The sequence below is a fragment of the Micropterus dolomieu genome, linkage group LG21, assembly GCF_021292245.1.
Source record: "Micropterus dolomieu isolate WLL.071019.BEF.003 ecotype Adirondacks linkage group LG21, ASM2129224v1, whole genome shotgun sequence".
Classification (NCBI taxonomy): domain Eukaryota; kingdom Metazoa; phylum Chordata; class Actinopteri; order Centrarchiformes; family Centrarchidae; genus Micropterus; species Micropterus dolomieu.
In genome coordinates this window covers 29,316,450-29,334,821 of record NC_060170.1, presented here as the reverse complement: position 1 = coordinate 29,334,821, position 18,372 = coordinate 29,316,450, and the positions used below count along the sequence as shown (strand labels likewise).

General features: G+C 42.7%; 2 protein-coding genes across 4 annotated transcripts in view; one reads left to right on the top strand and one right to left on the bottom strand.

The window, feature by feature from the left end:
• Window positions 1-264: 264 nt before the first annotated feature.
• Window positions 265-5,399, top strand: pold2 (polymerase (DNA directed), delta 2, regulatory subunit). The gene is made up of 11 exons (XM_046034423.1): window positions 265-426; window positions 617-844; window positions 934-1,055; window positions 1,152-1,275; window positions 1,749-1,863; window positions 1,938-2,136; window positions 3,415-3,495; window positions 3,907-4,064; window positions 4,158-4,285; window positions 4,378-4,479; window positions 4,656-5,399. Exons 2-11 carry the CDS (start codon window positions 619-621, stop codon window positions 4,814-4,816), a joined length of 1,416 nt encoding a protein of 471 aa, XP_045890379.1. The 5' UTR covers window positions 265-426; window positions 617-618; the 3' UTR covers window positions 4,817-5,399.
• aebp1b (AE binding protein 1b) overlaps window positions 5,029-18,372 on the bottom strand; it is a 16,203-nt gene continuing 2,859 nt past the window's right edge. The window contains exons 4-23 of one of the 3 annotated variants that reach the window (XM_046034422.1): window positions 16,871-17,227; window positions 15,847-15,921; window positions 15,226-15,285; window positions 14,833-14,916; window positions 13,405-13,476; window positions 13,199-13,308; window positions 12,658-12,797; window positions 12,489-12,573; window positions 12,244-12,388; window positions 12,077-12,162; window positions 11,585-11,708; window positions 11,121-11,317; window positions 10,785-10,961; window positions 10,346-10,509; window positions 9,758-10,173; window positions 9,117-9,256; window positions 7,155-7,254; window positions 6,853-7,019; window positions 5,795-6,053; window positions 5,029-5,764 (exon numbers count right to left, since the gene is read on the bottom strand). In XM_046034422.1, the coding sequence (XP_045890378.1) occupies window positions 5,634-5,764; window positions 5,795-6,053; window positions 6,853-7,019; window positions 7,155-7,254; window positions 9,117-9,256; window positions 9,758-10,173; window positions 10,346-10,509; window positions 10,785-10,961; window positions 11,121-11,317; window positions 11,585-11,708; window positions 12,077-12,162; window positions 12,244-12,388; window positions 12,489-12,573; window positions 12,658-12,797; window positions 13,199-13,308; window positions 13,405-13,476; window positions 14,833-14,916; window positions 15,226-15,285; window positions 15,847-15,921; window positions 16,871-17,227 (3,089 nt within the window). In that variant the 3' untranslated portion in view covers window positions 5,029-5,633. Of the gene's footprint in view, window positions 6,054-6,852; window positions 7,020-7,154; window positions 7,255-9,116; window positions 9,257-9,757; window positions 10,174-10,345; window positions 10,510-10,784; window positions 10,962-11,120; window positions 11,318-11,584; window positions 11,709-12,076; window positions 12,163-12,243; window positions 12,389-12,488; window positions 12,574-12,657; window positions 12,798-13,198; window positions 13,309-13,404; window positions 13,477-14,832; window positions 14,917-15,225; window positions 15,286-15,846; window positions 15,922-16,870; window positions 17,228-18,280; window positions 18,344-18,372 lie in introns of all 3 variants that reach the window. The other 2 variants (XM_046034421.1, XM_046034420.1) reach the window with 2 other exon arrangements.

Below are 18,372 nucleotides of genomic sequence, written 5' to 3'. Positions count from 1 at the left end.
CTACAGGAATGTGTGAACAATGTCAGGAGGCTGAAACAGCAGAACATATTCTTATAACATGCAGGAAATTTACTCAGGAAAGACAAGAAATGATAACAGTTAAAAAAAAATAGGACGGATAGATAATACAGTAAAAAGTTTAGTGGAGTATGGAGAAAGTGTGGAGGGTAGGAAATGGATATTTAAATATAAATGGATTTAGTATGAATGGAAGTAAAGGGTAAATAAAAACTGAAGGTGGCAGTAATGCAACTCAATGGATGCCAGCTGCCGTAAAAAAACCCAAAGAAGAAGAAGAAGAAGCAGCGATTTCGCGGGAATTGTTTCTTTTCCTCGCTGACAAGGACTAAAATAAGTGATATCTGAAAATATAACTTAATACCCGATTTAAGACGGGTAGCAGCTGAAGCTTGACATTATTCAAAGGTAAGGTCGTTAAATCTGTTACATTCACGACCTTTTCAATAGTGTTTTGCACGCTAAGTTAGGCTCAAAACGTTTGACTTTCAAGCCTGGTAAACCCACTTTATAAGATGTAAGTTAACTTGCACGGCAGTCATTAAGTGTGTATGTAACCAAGTGGATACATTTCTGGTAAACGCTCCTCTGCTACAAGACATGTTCTCCGACCTGAGCGCCCAGAAGGAGGGCTCCTCTCTGCTCCGCCGCCCTGCCTCCGAGGACCAGGGCCCGGTGTTTGAGAGACTGTCGCTGGCCTACAGTCCCTGCTCCGAGCGCTACAAAGTCGGGGAGAGGAGTTTCAGTCGTCAGTATGCTCATATTTACGCAGCACGACTCATGCAGATGAGGCCCTTGCTCTCAGAGAGAGCCCAGCAGAAGTGGGGTAAGCTTCCTATACCTGGGACTCTAAAGCATCTGGTTTATATGTCCATGCATTTTATTAAAAAATCTGTCTTTTTCTGTCTCTGTCAGGATCGGACGTGCTTATCAGGAAGCTGTGTGATCTTCAGACAGGGGAGCAGTGTTGTATTGTGGGAACCTTGTTCAAGCGTATGGACTTGCAGCCATCTATCCTGAGAGAGATTAGTGATGAGGTAGGCAGTCATGCTAAATTCACCAGCTGATCCCAGACAAAGTGAAACTGCAAGCCACAAATCATGTCTCCTATTTTGCTCTCTCTCTCCTTTTAGCACAACCTGCTGCCCCAGCCTGCACGAGCCAAATACATCAGTGAAACAGATGAACTGATTCTGGAGGATGAGCTACAGAGGATCAAACTTGAAGGCAAAATTGACAGAGACAAGTGTGTCACAGGTTAGATTTTGTTCCTGATGTCAAGGCACTCAGAAGATGTCAGTGTGACTTCACTAAACAATCACAGTGTTGCAATATTCAATAAGGCATGGGCCAGTTACTGGTTTCAAGGTATCCCGCGGTATGAAAAAGTCAAGGTTTCAAAACCACTAAAATCTTACATTATACTATTGCTGCGCTATGAGCTGTTTTTAATGTGTTGTCAGAAGACAGAAGGTGCAGGAATCTCGCAGGTTGCGTGCAGTGTAGAGAGTACCGCGGCCCTTCATTCTCCGGTTGGTGTGAGCACACACCAGTGTGTAGGGTGGAAAACAACCCAGACATTTAAAAATAACATATTTTAGAGCTGTTAACGCAATACTGTGAAACCGTGATATTTAAAGTTATCATAACTTGAAACCGGTCCATGCCTACACTCATTACAGCTTGTCTCTTGTATGTCATCTTGTATGTCCCTTCTCTTTCTTTTTCAGGTAGTGTTATTGCAATATATGGAGCCGAAAGGAATGATGGGAAGTTCACAGTTGAGGAGTTTTGCATGGCTGACCTTCCTCTGCAGACAACAAGACCCGTACTCAGCTCTGACAGGTAAACAAACGTACAAAGCTTAGGTTTCAGCCTTTTATGATAAGGTTCTAATGCTGTTGTGTGTCGCCATCCAGGTTTGTGCTCCTGACCTCGGGACTTGGTCTCGGCAGTAGTCACGCCGACAGCATGCTGGGGCTACAGCTGCTGGTTGACATGGTAACAGGTCAACTCGGAGACCAGAGGGAGCAGAGCGGGGCAGCAACAATTTCCAGGGTCCTGCTGGCTGGAAACCTCCTGAGCCAAAGCACCCAGGACAAGGACGCATCAACGAAGGTACCTGGAAGTGGTTTAAACCTGACAAACACTCACTGGCCACTTTATTAGGTACACCTGTTCATTTGATTGTTATAATGAATAACTAATTAGCCAATCACATGGCAGCAACCCAATGCATTTAGGCATGTAGATGTGGTGAAGACAACTTGCTGAAGTTCTAACCGATCATCAGAAAGGGGATTTAAGTGACTTTGAACGTGGCATTGTTGTTGGTGCCAGACAGGCTGGTCTGAGTATTTCAGAAACAGCTGATCTACTGGGATTTTCACGCACAACCATCTCTAGGGTTTACAGAGAATGGTACGAAAAAGAGAAAATGTCCAGTGAGCGGCAGTTGTGCGGACAAAGATGCCTCGTTGATGTCAGAGGTGAGAGGAGAATGGGCAGACGGGTTCAAGATGACAGAAACTCCCAAGGTATGCAGAATACCATCTCTGAATGCACAACACGTTGAACCTTGAAGCAGATGGGCTACAGCAGCAGAAGACCACTCCAGGTGCCACTCCGGTCAACTAAGAACAGGAAACTGAGGCTGCAATTCGTACAGGTTCACCAAAACTGGACAATAGAAGACTGGAAAAACATTGCCTGGTCTGATGAGTCTTGATTTCAGCTGCGACATTCAGATGGTAGGGTCAGAATTTGGCATAAACAACATGAAAGCATGGATCCATCCTGGTGGTTTAATGGTGTGGGGGATACTTTCTTGGCACGCTTTGGGCCCCTTAAGCTGATGATACACGGGGCAACTTTTTGAGCAATGTTGCTGGGCAATCTTGCTAGTGGCAAGTCCGACTATGTTTTGAACGGATAGCGGCGGTGCGGGACGGGTGGTGGGAGAAGGGGATTACGGTAGTAATCTTTACTCATTACCGTTGATGGCAACGTTACCCTGCGCGATTGCTCTAAAAGTTGGTCTGTGTATCATCAGCTTTAGAACCAGTTGCCTCCACAGTCACCAGATCTCAATCCAGTAGAGCACCTTTGGGATGTGGTGGAACGGGAGATTCACATCATGGATGTGCAGCTGACAATTCTGCAGCAACTGCGTGATGCTATCATGTCAATATGGACAAAAGTCTCTGAGGAATGTTTCCAACACCATGTTGAAAGTATGCCACAAAGAATTAAGGCAGTTCTGAAGGCAACAGGGGGTCCAACCCAGTACTAGAAAGGTGTATGTTTGTTTGTTTGTTTTACGCCTTGAGAAAATAAGCAAAAGGCCCACTTGTAAAAGACTTTCAAATACCTGTTTTTCTTTCCTGGTGTGTCAAGCCCAAGTACCTCACCAAGAAGACTCAGGCCGGCAGCGTGGAGGCCATTCGTCTGCTGGATGAGCTGCTGCTTCAGCTGGTGGTGAGTCTGCCTCCCCCTCTATGCATGCATATGTTTTTTCTTTTAGTTTTGTTTTTATTTTGTGCAATATGACAACATATACAATGAGTTGATATACACTTGCATACTGCCAGAGATTTTGCCATGTTTACACTGTGGTGGCTTCTTAATTATCCCTGGTTCTATTATTCCTGCCTGATTATACATCCATAAACAGTTTAATTGATTTCACTCACACCTATTGCAGTATTTATCTGCTGCGTCAGCAGTAGCAAAACATTGGTGTTGAGAAAAAGAAGTGTATACTGAGAAAGTTCCTAGATCATAAGCATTAGAATGAATTAATGCTTGTGACCAAAGATGGCGATGACTCAACACAAGTGTATATAGAAAATCATTATGAACTAATAATATTGCCTCCTGCTGTTGTAGGCCTCTGTTCCAGTAGATGTAATGCCGGGCCAGTATGACCCCACCAACTACACCCTCCCACAGCAGCCTCTCCACCGCTGTATGTTCCCCTTGTCCTCTGCGTACCCCACCTTACAGTTGGCCTCCAATCCATACATGGCTAACATTGATGGCGTGAGGTAAGCAATGCCAGTCACAGTCACTGTCCTCCATCTTGCATTTAGCCTTGAATCTGCAGATGTTTAAGGTCCAGTGTTTGCGTTTCTATCAAGGTTCCTGGGCACATCAGGCCAGAATGTCTGTGACATTCAGAAGTACAGCAGCTTGGACAGTCACCTGGAAATACTGGAGGAAACGCTACGACTCCGACACCTGGCCCCTACGGCACCTGATACTCTAGGTTAGTCAGACAGGTTGATGCAGAATAAAACACAAACCTTCTGGCTGATATTGGTTGAAATAATTTACTGTTCTGTGTACATTTTGTGTCAGGTTGTTTCCCATTTTACCAAAAAGACCCTTTCATCTTGGAAGAGTGTCCCCACGTTTACTTCAGTGGCAATGCCCCAACCTTTGAGTCCAAGCTCATCAAAGGTCAGTGTGTGGTGTGTACATGTACACATAAGAAACATCACTGATGATCGCTATGCTCTTTCTTGAGACTCCAAATAAATGAGACATTTACATTATTTTGGCCATATTATTCCATTTTAACTGTTTTGCCTCTAACTAATGTGCTCACATATTTCTTCTGCTTCTCTTCCTGCCAGGTCCCGATGGCCAAGAAGTCCTTTTGGTTACTATTCCAGAGTTCAGCAGCACCCAAATAGCATGCCTGGTTAATTTACGTACTCTTGAATGTGAGCCAGTCAGCTTCTCTGCCTTCTCCGCTGACGACGATGAGGAAAGTGAGATGAACATCAGCCACTGAGGGTCCATATCCACATACAGTACAACATGATGACACTTCTTGGACACTATTGACGCATATTCAGACTGATTTCTCCTGACCACAAACTAATCACATCAACGTTGGGCCAAGAATTACAGTCCCTGATGCTGTTCAGTATCGTAAAGGTCAATGAACTCCTGTTAACCAGAAATCAGCATTTACCGTGGTGCTAAAAAAAGAGAAGACAAGTGTTGTGTAGTAACAAGCCTTTATTTGAAAAATAACCCAACTGTGTCTGAGGAAACATGACAGAAGACTCTTTCCTTGTGACTCTGTTTCCAACTTTGAACAAATGCATTTTAAACCTTTAGTGACTGTTCATAATGTAAAAACATTTCTGCCATGGGTGGAGACGAGTGTACATAATGCAACTCTGGGAAATCTGACATATACAACCAGTTAACAGATCAGATATTGATATATCCCTGTGATCACTCAGATGAAGGTTAGTTTTAAAGTCACTGAAGTAAGGTGTATGTTGGAAGTGTTTTCAAAAAAAAAAAAAAAGTCATGACTGTTGTTAATGTGCGTCTACAATAAAAACCTTTTCATGAAGCAAAAAGCATTCATAAAAAAGACTATAACAAGTCAGAAAAATGCAGGGTGAACTGTCAAACAGGGTCAGTTTGTTAAGTAATAGATACATATTATATCAATATAGTGAATATTCTATATATGCCATACAAAGATGGGATTCTTCATTTGATTCTTTATCAACCTGCTCAAAGTACAACATGGCAATGAGAACTACAAGAATGGGAGTATGGTTGCATGTTTACTGAATCGTGTGTTTAGTTCAATAGTCATCAATCTTGTATTCGTAGTTATAATCCAGCATGGAGTCTGTGAAACCGCCAGGCGTCGACTCTCCCTCCCCTATGTCCCACGAGTCATACCAGGATGTGGTGGTCTCTGGTGTTGTGGGAACTGTGGTTGTTGGGGGTAGCGTTGTGGGAACTGTGGTTGTTGGGGGTAATGTTGTCGTCGTCTTAAATCTTAAACACTGTCGAAGGTGTTGTAAGCGCTTAAGGCGACAAAGACGAGCTAACTTGTCTAACTTGTGCTTCTTCTGTCTTTCATTTCTGAGTTGTGAATTATGTGAATAGTTATTGTTGCCATCAACCACACGCCTGTTGCTGTTAGAAACTACAGGGTTCTGTACTCTGGTGTTGCTGTAGCTGAGTCGAATTGGCTTGTTGCCGTGAAGGGCCATGATCTGCAGGGAAATTGAGAAACACACTTCATTAAAGGTTTAGTGGCATCTAGTGGTGAGGGTTGGGAATTGCAACCAGCAGCTCACGGTTGCATTCATGTGCTCCTCGGACGGTACCATTTACAGAGTTGTTAAGTCGTTTTTGGACGCAACATGGACGCTACTACAAAGATGTGTTGGATTAGCATTATCAGAGCATGTAAACAAAACACAGACATCTAGTTAACTCTACGTGGACAGCAAAATAACCGTTATAACCATATTACAAATTACATGTTTGCAAAATATTTATATGCAATATGTGATTTTGCACGAATCAAAGTTCTGTATACTTCATTATGTCCCATCTACACTTGAATACACCGCTCACCACTTGCTTTCCAAGCGCTCAGGAGAAGCTACGGTGGCCGACACGCTCCGTCGGCTCTTGTGCTAAATAATACGTGTGGTCCTTCATTTGTCCAAATTTCTCTTTTTTTCTTAATTCTAATAAAACAGTTGACTACTACTAACATTACTTGCTCAAAACACGCTCTATAGAGTAGTTTGTCTGTCTGGGCTACTGTAGAAACATGGCGGCCCTCGTGTATGTAGATAGAAATGACTGATTCTAAGGTAATAAAAACATAACGTTTCATTATGTAAGGTCTTTATACACCCCTGAAAACAAAGTAATGTATATTATATTGCATTTCTGTAAATAGAGCCTCATAAATATTACATTTATATTGCAATTAAATATTGCATTTAAGTACTAGACATGTAATGAGGGCGTGTTCAGTTCAAGATTTTAGTGCCTTACCTGTTTAATGCGGTCCCAGTTGGACTTTGCCAGGTTGAAGCTGCAGGCGGTTGCTCCTGGCTGGTAACCCACCACACAGAGTTTGGTGACGGATGAGAAGCCCTCAGCTCGAGCTGTTACACGGTACTCCCCTGGGTTAAGGAGCCGCCAGAAGTCCCCTGTTGGTGCTACAATGACAAAGAGTGGGCAGAGGTTTTGTTTTAAGTCCAGAGGGTGCTATATTTTGTTTCAAAGCACCTGAGTTAAAACAAATTATAACATATAAGGCTCAAGAGGGGAAGAGAGGAAGTCTTTCACCAGACCTGTAGTGACATCGTGGTTTATCCCCTCTACAGACACAGTGGCATTTGCAATGGGGTTCCCCTGCTGGTCCTTCACAATGCCCCTGATGCCTCGATGCACCTAGATAGAGCGGGGAATAGTTTAAGGAGTAGGGGAACATAATTAGTTGCAAGTTCTCTTGTTAACAACCATTGAGTACCATTTTAATGTACCTGTTTTTGGAGGAGTCTACACCTATGCTAGCAGCACTTTGAAGCTTTGAGCTAAATGCTAACATGCTTACAATCTGGGATGTGTAGTATTTATGACTATGTATTTAAAATAGTGTCCCTTTCTTTTCCATTATACACAAGTAGGAGTGAAGTTTTATGCAGACACACAAGATTTTCCAGTCATTGTGGTTGAGGTTTGTTGTTTATTGCAGCAGTAAATAGTTGTACAAATAGATGAACATACCAGTTGCTTTCCCATTCTACTGTTTCCAGTTGCGTGTATTCTGTTCTGTTCTAATCTGTGGTCTGGTGAGAACTGTGTGTGCTCCCCCTACCTGGGCCCCCCACTTCCTGTCACCTATGCCACTTATATACAACCTTGTGCATCCAATGACTGTCACCCAGTGTCCAAAATACTAATGCAAAGTAACATAAATGGCTCCTGCAATAATACTACTGAGAAGTCTACGATATGACATCATAAAAATGCTGCTTCTGATTGGTGCCTACTCAGTAATTTGTCATGTTGAGGTCAGAACGGAAAATTGATCCACACCTGATGGAGAATGTCAAGGTGAGAAGTCTAGGTTACCACTTTTCCATCGATTTGTAGCATAAATGTCTACAATTCTTAACAGTTCCTGTTATGTTTTGGTGTTTGTTTTAGTAGGCTAGGCTAAATTGTTTACCAATTTATGTAATCTTCTAGCTTACTATTTCACAGTAGCCTTGACAGTTAACGTTAGCTTCCTTCTTTCAGCCTATGTTATGTTTTTGTGGATTGTGCATGAAAAAAATGCCACAAAATGGTCTAACTTGTTAAAAGCAAACGTTTGCCTTATTGTCATATATAACGTTGGTGCCATTAAACAGCAGGTTGTCAACCCTCCACTTCTCGTGTTTGTTGTAGCTTAGATGATGCAGTGTAGGCCCTTCATCAGGAAACATCAAATAAGGATACAATTATCAGTCATTAGCAAACTGTTACTCAAACATTAAACTGTCAGTGACTTTAAAACTAACCTTCATCTGAGTGATCACAGGGATATATCAGTATCTGATCTGTTAACTGGTTGTATATGTAAGATTTCCCAGATGACTCATTAGGCAGAGAAAAGCTGTTGCTCTCAAACATTATCCACTTAATCAGCTAAGTCAGTGAACTAGTGAAGGGATAGATCAAATAGGCCGAGAGAATGTTTGCGTGATGTATTTCATGATACCTTGGAAAAGTATTTAGGATTTTTGAAATACAAAACTACAGTAGTTTATTTTGACATATGGCATGGCTGCTGTATTTTGTAGTTTATTTTGATACACTTAAAGTTAGGATATTTGGTATCTTATTTTAAAATACATTTTGATGTGTCTTTGCTCATCCCTGCTGTTGATGTTTGACCATGACTATGTTCACCACCTTAGTTTAGCATGTTAGCATTTTAACATTTAATGTGCTAATTGGCGCTAAACACAAAGTACAGCTGAGGCTGATGGGAGTGTCATTTGTTTTGCAGGTATTTAGTCATAAACCAGGGCAGTGGAGACTGAAGATGGCACTAGATGGAAAGTCAGAGGATCACCAAAGTCAATTCATCCTTTGGGGACCATTCATGTTTGTACCAATCCAACAGTTGTTGAGAGAATTCACTAAATTCAAAAAATGTCTACCTTGTGGTGTTGCTAAAGGAAAAGTCAGTCGGGTTAGAGTACAGAGGCTAAAGCAGCCGGTATACTGTATATCACATGTGAGCATGAGTGTGTGAGACTGACCTGCTCCATGAAGATGAGCATCGCTTCCCTGTTCTTCTCCCACTCATATGCCAACTCACTCTGATGAGGGAACTTATCACACCCCAAGAATATGGACAACTCAAAACAGTTGGTGTGCAGGTAGCTGAAATCATTCATACCTAGAGTGGGGTGAACACACATGCACAAACACTAACCTCAGAGCCTGCACAGCACATATTGTCCACCAGGGTGTGTTATAAGTTAAAATAACTGCAAAACATGTGATTCTATTCTATTCTATTTATTTATTACAGGGACAGTGCATATTCATAAACATTTCTGTCAATATGCAAGAATTAGCCTAACGGCTATTTTCATCTTCAGTCCCTAGACAGATGGTAAGAGTCACCCTAAAAAAGATTACATAGTACATAGCACTAAAAAATTAAGATACATTTAGTAAAATATCTATTATATTAGAATATACAATCTAAACACATCAAAACAACAATCAGACAAACATCACGTAAAAACATGACACACACATAAGGAAAAAAAAGTCAACAGTGTGCGTCAAGAGCATGTGTAGTAATAGGTTAATGTTGACAGCTCTGATGATCAATAAGCCATTTCCTTAACTGAATCTTAAACCAGTGATAAACCTACTGGCCTCTACTTACTTCCTGTGATTGGCTTCCATTTGGCCCGGTTGACGAGGCCATGCCCCCCTGTAGTAGTGTCTCCGTGGCAAGAGCCGTGGTAGTTGTGTGTCATGGTGAGGTGTGTGGAGGCGTAAGAGACAGCCAGCCACCTGAAGAGGGACTCATCCGCTATCACTCGAGGCTCGTCCTCTGGCTCAGCGTACTGGTAGCCAGTGCTTCTTTCTCTATCATCCTCTTCCTCCTCTCTGTGTGCATAACCTTGGTTGTAACTTTGGTCGTAGCCATGGTCGTAGCCATGGTCGTAACCGTGGTCATAGCCGTGGCCCCTCCACTCCTCCTCTGGCTCTGCGTATCCCCTTCCTCTCCACTCTTCCTCTGGCTCCTCTTGGTAGCCCCTTCCCCACTCTGTCACGTCAAAACCTTCTTCGTCATACCTGTAAGAAATGACTGTAGTTATTTAACCTGATAGTAAGTGTGAGAGCTTCACGGAGAGCCTTCCTCGCGGAGGAAAGAGGAGGAAAAATGAGAGTTGAGGAAATAAATATGAGTGTAAAGCAAGAAAGCAACTAGAGAACACAGTGGGGAAAAGGAGAGAACGAGTCATACTGTCTCTTCTTGCGGCTGTGGCGCTTCTGGCTCTCGGTAGGTTTGTTGAGACGTAAGCTGTCATAAGGATATGCCACAATTGACTCCCCGCCCTGGAAGTTCGCACCCAACACAAATGGATGGCTTTTCATCCAGGTGATTATGGCCCTGGTTTCCACAGCAATCTGGAACGAAAACAGGAAGATCAGGATCACACACATAGTGGAGGGAAAACTCATGTAAGCAGAGCAAATCCTCGTTTTTGTTAATCAAGTAGGCCACTTCCTCCTTTTTAAGATTGTACAGAGATATAATTAAGATAAAACTAGTGTATATTAAGTGTATTTAGATTTTTGTTAATTGGTGACCAGTTGCCCTAAACAACCCTTCACTGTAGGTCTGTTTTCCTCAACATATATGATTAGCTGGTTGTAGGACACAGCAGATCTATCCTCCTTACCGAGCTGTTGGACTCTAAGTTGTCTGGTATGGGTACATGGTGATTGGGGGTGAGTTTGGGCACCATTCCCCTATCTTCAGCATCCCACAGGATATTGTTCAGGTCGGGGAAATTCTGGAAGATGTCAAAACCATCCTCAGTGAAGTGTCCAGTGGTCCATCCACTCAGCTCTGATCCCTGCGGGGGGGGGAGTATTTGCACAAGTGACACATGGAGCCATGTCACACCTGACCACTAACACACCACCACAGCATGAATCACTCACATCTCTCTTTTTTCCGTATTGTTTTCCAGTTAAGTAGAAAGATTTGATGTTTAATGATTGTAATCACTGACCACCGCAAAAGCCTTCTCGTGTCCGTCAGGGTTGAGCGAGGGCACCAGGTGGATGCGTATTCCATCTACCAGCTGCTGGACTCTGGGGTTTCTGTCTTTGTACTCTTTGCACAGGTACTGCATGAGAAGCAGGAGCATCTCCCGACCCACTGCTTCATTTCCATGGAGACCTGCCGTGAAGCGCAACTCTGGCTCACCTGCAGAGACAACGAGACAAGGCTGTAGTTGTTGGTATCTTAACCATAATCTGCTGACTTCCACGTGGTGTTTATTAGGATTTACAGCAATCATCATTGGTGTCATCGAGACCCAAGAGTTGGCAGGTTTTAATCTCAACCAAGCACTATTTCAGACAGTTGGAACATTTGAGAGAAAACATCTGGTTTGCATTTTTTTGGAATGAAAACGTGCTTTTAGGAGTTTTATTTTGCTATTGATAGCACAGTGAAATACAATATTCCCACCTATTTCATGCTCTGTGGGGTTGCCAGAGATGACCATGGCCATGATTTCCAGTCCCTTGGAGCTGCGGCCCAGGCTGTAGATGCTGATGATGTTGGGACACTCGTCGTTCACCGACTTCATGAGCTGAGACAAATGAAACAGTCAGTGCGCAAAGTATTGTACATCATTACATTTACACATTATTTATGAAACAATTTCACATGTCACAGCAGGTAAACATCCCTCCAGCTTATTCAGTTAACAATAGCTCAGTCTGATGTATTTATGTCACTGAGAAAGCACTAAAATTTTATCAATAATGCTCTTATAAGTTCTGAAAAGTGTGGGTGCTGTTGAGCAATGAACGTTGCGTTAGTGTGGAAAGGTCTTGTTATCCTCCTGGTTCGAGGTTTAATTATTTTAGTTTTAGTCTTTGGGAAGATAACTGAGGATCTCCTGTGGAATTCAAAAAGCCAGCTGACATGCAGAGGGCCGCATGTTAGGATACTCACTGCAACCATCTCTGAGTAGCTGTGATGTTTGAATTCCAAGTAATCGACTGGAGCCACTTCATTTTGCCGGTACTGATCAGCTGGATCTGTGAAACAATATATAACAAAATATATTAGTCATTTTGTGTGTTTTAGGGTGTGTACATGTTAATATGTTTGAGGCTCACCAGGCAGGGGGCAGCCTAGGACCTCCAGCCTCATACACAGAGAGCCGTTCCAGCTCTGAGGGATGATTCGGATGTAGCGAGCGAGCACGGGCTCTGCCAGCTGATTCATCACTGGAGTGTCCTTATCGCTGTTTCCAAAGAACAACTGGAGGAATGACGAAAGCCAGAAATGTGAGTCAGGGAAAAGAGGAAGGACACACCATACATGGCGCTTAAGGAAGTGACATGATTTTAGGTGAACTCACCCAGTCAGAGTATCCATCATGGATGGTGGTCCATTCTCTGCTATCATTGCTGAAAGCCAGGAAGTAGGACGACACGTAGTCATTCCTGAAACGAGACAATATGTGGGCAAAATGTTGAATTTTCAATTGGAAAATGCAGTGTATTTGTTTGGGTATGTTTGTGTCTTACTCATTCAAGGAGTCTCGTCCTTGTGTTATGACTCCTGTGAACTCTGTCTCCCTGCGAGCATCTATCTCAAACCAGTGGACCCTGTCGTCTGAGTTTGCACACCAGGCTCCACCTCTCATGTTATCTTCATCATCTGAGCCCTGGGAACCACAGAGGTCAGAACACATGCTGCTGGGTCCTTGGACTTGGGGACATTTTGAGCTCACACATTTACATGTGTGCAAATTCAAAGCAAATATCAGCTTATTGTGCACTGACATGCAAGTCATTTGACTCAGATGCCGTGATAACTTGGAGTTTGTTGTTCAAAGGAGCTTTTGAAATAAAACTCAGCAGTGGAAAGCAGAAAAATGTATCAGCTGACTTAATCTTTTAGCTGCTAGAAAGGCTGTAACGATGAAAGCGACAGACTCAACAATAACAGTATTTTCCAACATGCCTGGTAGCTGGTGTTTGCTTCAAGGCCTGGCAGTATGTAAGTAATGGCTGTAGTGTATGTAAGCTGTCAGACCACAGCAGTCCTGCTCTGATTGTTGTGTACCTGCATGTTGAGGCGCGCCCTCTGAGGTGCAAATTTATACTGAGACACAGAGGAGGCTGAAAGCTGGTCTGGATCAATCTTATGAGACTCCATCCCCAGGGGAGGACACTCTGCCACAAACAAAGACGCACATTGGAGAAAATCAAATTAAGTGTATTACCAAAGTTTATGCAGTGATTTCCAGACTTGAACAAACGTTGACTTACTCTTTGGCTCTTTGAAGACGCGTGGTCTGTTCCTGGCCCGCTCCTCTGCCTCTTTCAGCTTCTGCGCTCTCTCTGGCAGGGGTCAGAAAAACAGTCTGAATGCCAAATAAATTCTGCTGTCTTGGCTGAATATTTTCTCTCTTTCCATGTGCCCAGAAATTATCTAGGAACTGATCATTATTTTGCACATTTTATGTGCCAAAACCCCCCAAGAGAACCTGGAGGGCTGGAGTACGGTGAAAAAACAACCCAGATGTTGTGATTTCCCTCCAAGTCCAAGTGTACTCTGCTCAAACTTGGATCATTTGGACCATGAGAGTTTATTGTTGAAGAACTGCTGAATCCCATCTATCATTATTCATATTTTAACACACTGAACTGTGTGGGACACTGACATACTTTATAATCAACTTTATCAACTCTACTAGCCACATACAATTTTATACACACAGCACAATGCATGCGGAATTCCTACTCTGTATTTAACCCATCCTAATTAGGAGTAGTGGGTATCCATTGTGCCCCGCCCGGGAAGCAGTTAGGGGTTCAGGACCGGGACTGAGCTAATGCCACCCAGACTGTAGTAACTGTACTGTAGTTGGTAGTATGGCTGCTGTAAGATTTACTGACAATGGGAATGTGAAACATGCTGTTGGCTCACTTATCTATCGTACACACATGCACAAGCGGACAAACACATGCACCCACTGACACACACTCAGGTGTAGGTGCAGACACACATCTGCTTTTGTGCCTCTGCGTTACAGATGAGTGCTTCACGCCTCAGAAACGTCTGAACCTATGCCCAAAGTAAGCTGAAAATGCTTTTCACCTTAAACCCAGATAGCAGTGAACCGTCCACACAGGAAGTGCCCTAGTGACACCGGTCCTGGCAGTGTTCTATGTAATAAAACGCCAGGCTCACCTTAACCACCAGCTAACCTCTCTACACACGGTGGACACGTAGCGAAAAAGAGCTGAATGTGATGAGCCCTGTGTTACAACATCCTCCGCCTGCCAATTCTCCCTTGTTGTCTCCTTTCTTTGTCACTCACATTAATCTGTTGCATGCGATCATTCTCAGTTAATACTCAGTTAACCTCCCACTCCCACTCTCATTGCTTCAGTCCAGCTCAGAGGAGATTTCTACTTTTTTTGGGGATAATCTCCATTTTGTTCTGGAAGGATGAACTCGTGATGCTGCCGTGCAAGTTAAGGGAAGTACCAAAGGCCCGATGACAATAGCATGGTGGAAACTCACATTTGCATTCTCTTATAACAGAAATGTGATCCAAGGGACTGAACACCTTAGAGCTGTTGGTACTTTTGAACTTAGGTCACAGGCCATGTTGTATGTAGTCTGACATGACTGTGCAGAGTGGTGTTATGCAAGCTAAAAAAAAAGATGCAGATCTGGGGTTGTCTTACCTCTCTCTTCCCTCTCTCTTTCTTTTGCCGCTCTCTCTCTCTCCTTCTCTATCCATTTGTCATCCGTCTCATCTTCTTTCCTCCCTGTGGAAAATAAGAAAATCAAGGGTAATTTTATAGAAATACCCAAAAATACACCAGCCCCATGTACAGCAGTGCATACAAGTTTTTCTGGGGCTTTTGCAAGCCATCAGGAACAATAAACAGTAAAAAGGGCATAAAGGATCAGTTATAAATTGGCAGGAAATCTCACTGCAGCTTTCCTACTGAATCTAATATAAAACATTTGTGTATGGATATGTTTCAGTTGTGTGTGTGTGTGTGTGTGTGTGTGTGTGCGTGTGTGTGCGTGTGTGTGCGTGTGTGTGCGTGTGCGTGCATACTCATTATTACCGTATTCGTCGTAATCATCATACCACGTCCCCTCATGGGGAGGAGTGGCTGTGGGCTCCTCTATGTAAAAAAAGACCAAACATCACGTCAGGTGAATTGTTCAATCCCTCAGATGCACCGCTGCATTACAAGTGAGATTTTATGAGATTACATGGTTTAATCTGCAAAGTTTTACAAGTTAGTACAGCCCTGATTTACTCAACCACAACAACAGCTCTCTACTTGCATGCCACAGCGACGCCTACCATGTAATTGAGTTGTTAAATCTTTAATTTACATTTACAAGAATCATAACGGAGTCGTGATCTGATGACAGGGCTTTTTGTTTAGTCCACAACAAAGCAAAGGGAAGGTTTGTCTCTGGAACCAAGCAAACCCACCCACTCCTGTCTGAAAAGTAGGGCAGGTTAGCTCACAGACTCACTCTAATGTTATTCCCATGTGTTGAATTGCTCATGATTTTTCAGCTCCCAACCCAAAGGCACAGATGGAATGGACGTTTCATGTGCATCACAAGTCTAGAGAGATTTCTTACTAATTTGTACTGCCTAATTGAAAAGTGGACATATTGAGTGATGGATGTTAATTGGATTTCTAACGAGTTTGAGTGACAGCCGTTACCTGGTAGAGTTTCTACTCTGATTTCAGGGCTGACCTCTTTACCATCAGGGAATGGAAGATTATCTGGCGTCTCGACTGCAGGAGTGGAAAAATAACACATGCAATGACACATAAAAAATGTAAAAAGGTCAAACAGATAGATTATTTAGAAAGTAACAGAAAAGGCAGGACGGGGCGAGTGTGAGTGAATCAGTGGAAATGTTGGAAGAGCAGAGGTACGGCACAGTATGCTGGAAACACAGAGTAATGAGAACATATCAGTCCGGTCCAGATGATTGTTGGGGAGCCACACAACATCTGATCCTGATGAAAAACTAGTTCAGTCACTGCTGAATTCAGGTGGACAGAGGCTGGAACAGATGGCAATGATCATGAAAGATTTCAGCATGAAGTCTGTAAATTAGATCTTAAAGGATAATTAGTTATTCAGTTTTATTTGAAAAGAGTATGTAATTTGGAAGATATTGTATTAAATATCAGCTATTGGATGTCGATGAATATTCCTCTGTTGTAACAGACACGTGAAACTGTATTATCCTTGCCTAGTTTAAGTGTTCCTTTGTCAAAATATTGTTTCATGAGACTTGAGACTTGACTCTGAATTCTTTTCACTGTAAAAATGTCCGTCTATATTCTGAATTTCCACTTGTTCAGACTATTTAACCTAAAACATTCAGTTGTGTCACCAAACGAAGCCAGGCTCTTGCTTCTGCAAGTGTGAGTGAGTCATGATAACTTCAACTTTAGTTGTGATTCATTACAACGTGTGAAAAAGTTCTGTGAACTTGTGTTTTTCAGTTGTGGAGCCATAAATGTCCAACTGATCTTTTGCTGAGCACATAAAATTAAGTTGTTATGAAACATTGTTAGCTTCTAAACTGAATAGCTGTTGACTCAACCGTTATTTAAAAAGCAATAAATCCCAATATCATTATAGTTCCATCTCATCTTTGTTTCAAGTTTGATAAACTGTCATCCCACAAACATCCTCAATTAAAACAAAGCTGTAATGTGTCAGACATACATGTGGAGTCCCAGTAATCAGGGTCGTCTGTCCCAGCCTTCCCATCAACCTCAGGGGCAGGAGGCGTCGGGTCCATCTCTTTCCAATTGCTATCATAGTTATCAGTCACGGGAATGTATGGTTCTTTCTCATCTGGTGTCCAGTAGTCGTCGTCGATGTCAGGCACTGGAGTGGACGGCTCTTTCTCCGCTGGTTTCCAGTAGTCATAGTAGACGTCTGTTACTGGAGAAGCTGGGACTTCCTCCTCTGGCTCCAAGTAGTTGTATGGGATATATGTGCTCAAAGTTTCGGGCAGAGGCCTGGACGGTGTGGGCTCGGCATCCCAGTAGTCCTCGTCTGGTTTCCAGTAATCATTGTCTGATAGAGAAACAGATGGAAAGGCTGGCTGATGGTGGGCTTAGATGTCTAAAATATTTTGTATGGTTCTGTTGTTTAGTTCTACAGATACTTTTATTTAATGCTGCTTGTGTGACTGAAACATGCAAAACGACAAAGTACCACTTTCTTAGAAATATGATACAGCAACTGTTATTGGAAGCAGATGGAAGCAAGCAGGAATAAAATATGGTTGTTCTTTCATGTGTTTGTTGGAGCAAAATTCCGTTTCAATACACGTTTTCAGGAAAGTATGAATATGACAGCTGAATTATAGTTTAAAAGCCTACTAATTTCAATTGTAGATACTGTTTCCTGTAGATGGGATAATGGTGGTGTGAGCACAAGAGGAAATTGGAGGAGTCCAGCGTTACCTCCCATACAATGTCTATAAATCCTAAGGGACTGTACACAAATTATTGGGGGGAGGGGAGGTCAGAAAAGGGGGGTGGGGGGCGTTCTGTTTTTATTCTTTTTGCCCAGGGAAAAGTTGAGATGGGCCTTTTTATTTATTTTATTAATTCAAATTTATATTTCCGCATTCCCTTTTAGTATTTATTTAAAATAAGGAATCCACTAGTCATACAAGAGGGGTCTAGCTGACACTGAGCAGAGTTGAGGAGCGGGCTACAGAGGTCCACACCACCAGATCATTTTCAAACTTGTGGTCTTCAGCCCCAATCTCAAGTGACATCACTTGAGGCAATTTATCAGACTTTGCGCTGCTCCCTCTGGAGACACAAAAAGCTTTATACAACATCTTCTCATATGTGTTAGTACTCCACAAGACCTGTAAACAGACTTTGATGTTTAAAATGGGTGGAGTTCCCCTTTAAGTTCTTTGCACTCTGCTTACTTTGTAGTTATTAATGGTGGAAAAAAGTTGTACCAAACCAGTAGTATATTTCATTTTTTCTCTAAAATGACAGGAAATGGTCCAAGTAAAACATTAATAATGCTGTTAAGTGTTAAGGGTCTCTAAAACTGAAAAATAAGACCACGCCCACCCCATTAATTGCTATGTGTGTAACTCACCAACATCAGGATAGGGATAGTCTGTGTATGGCTCAGGTTCAGTGGGTGGTTCAGTCGGGATCGCTAGAGGAGGCAGACAGACACAAGGTCAA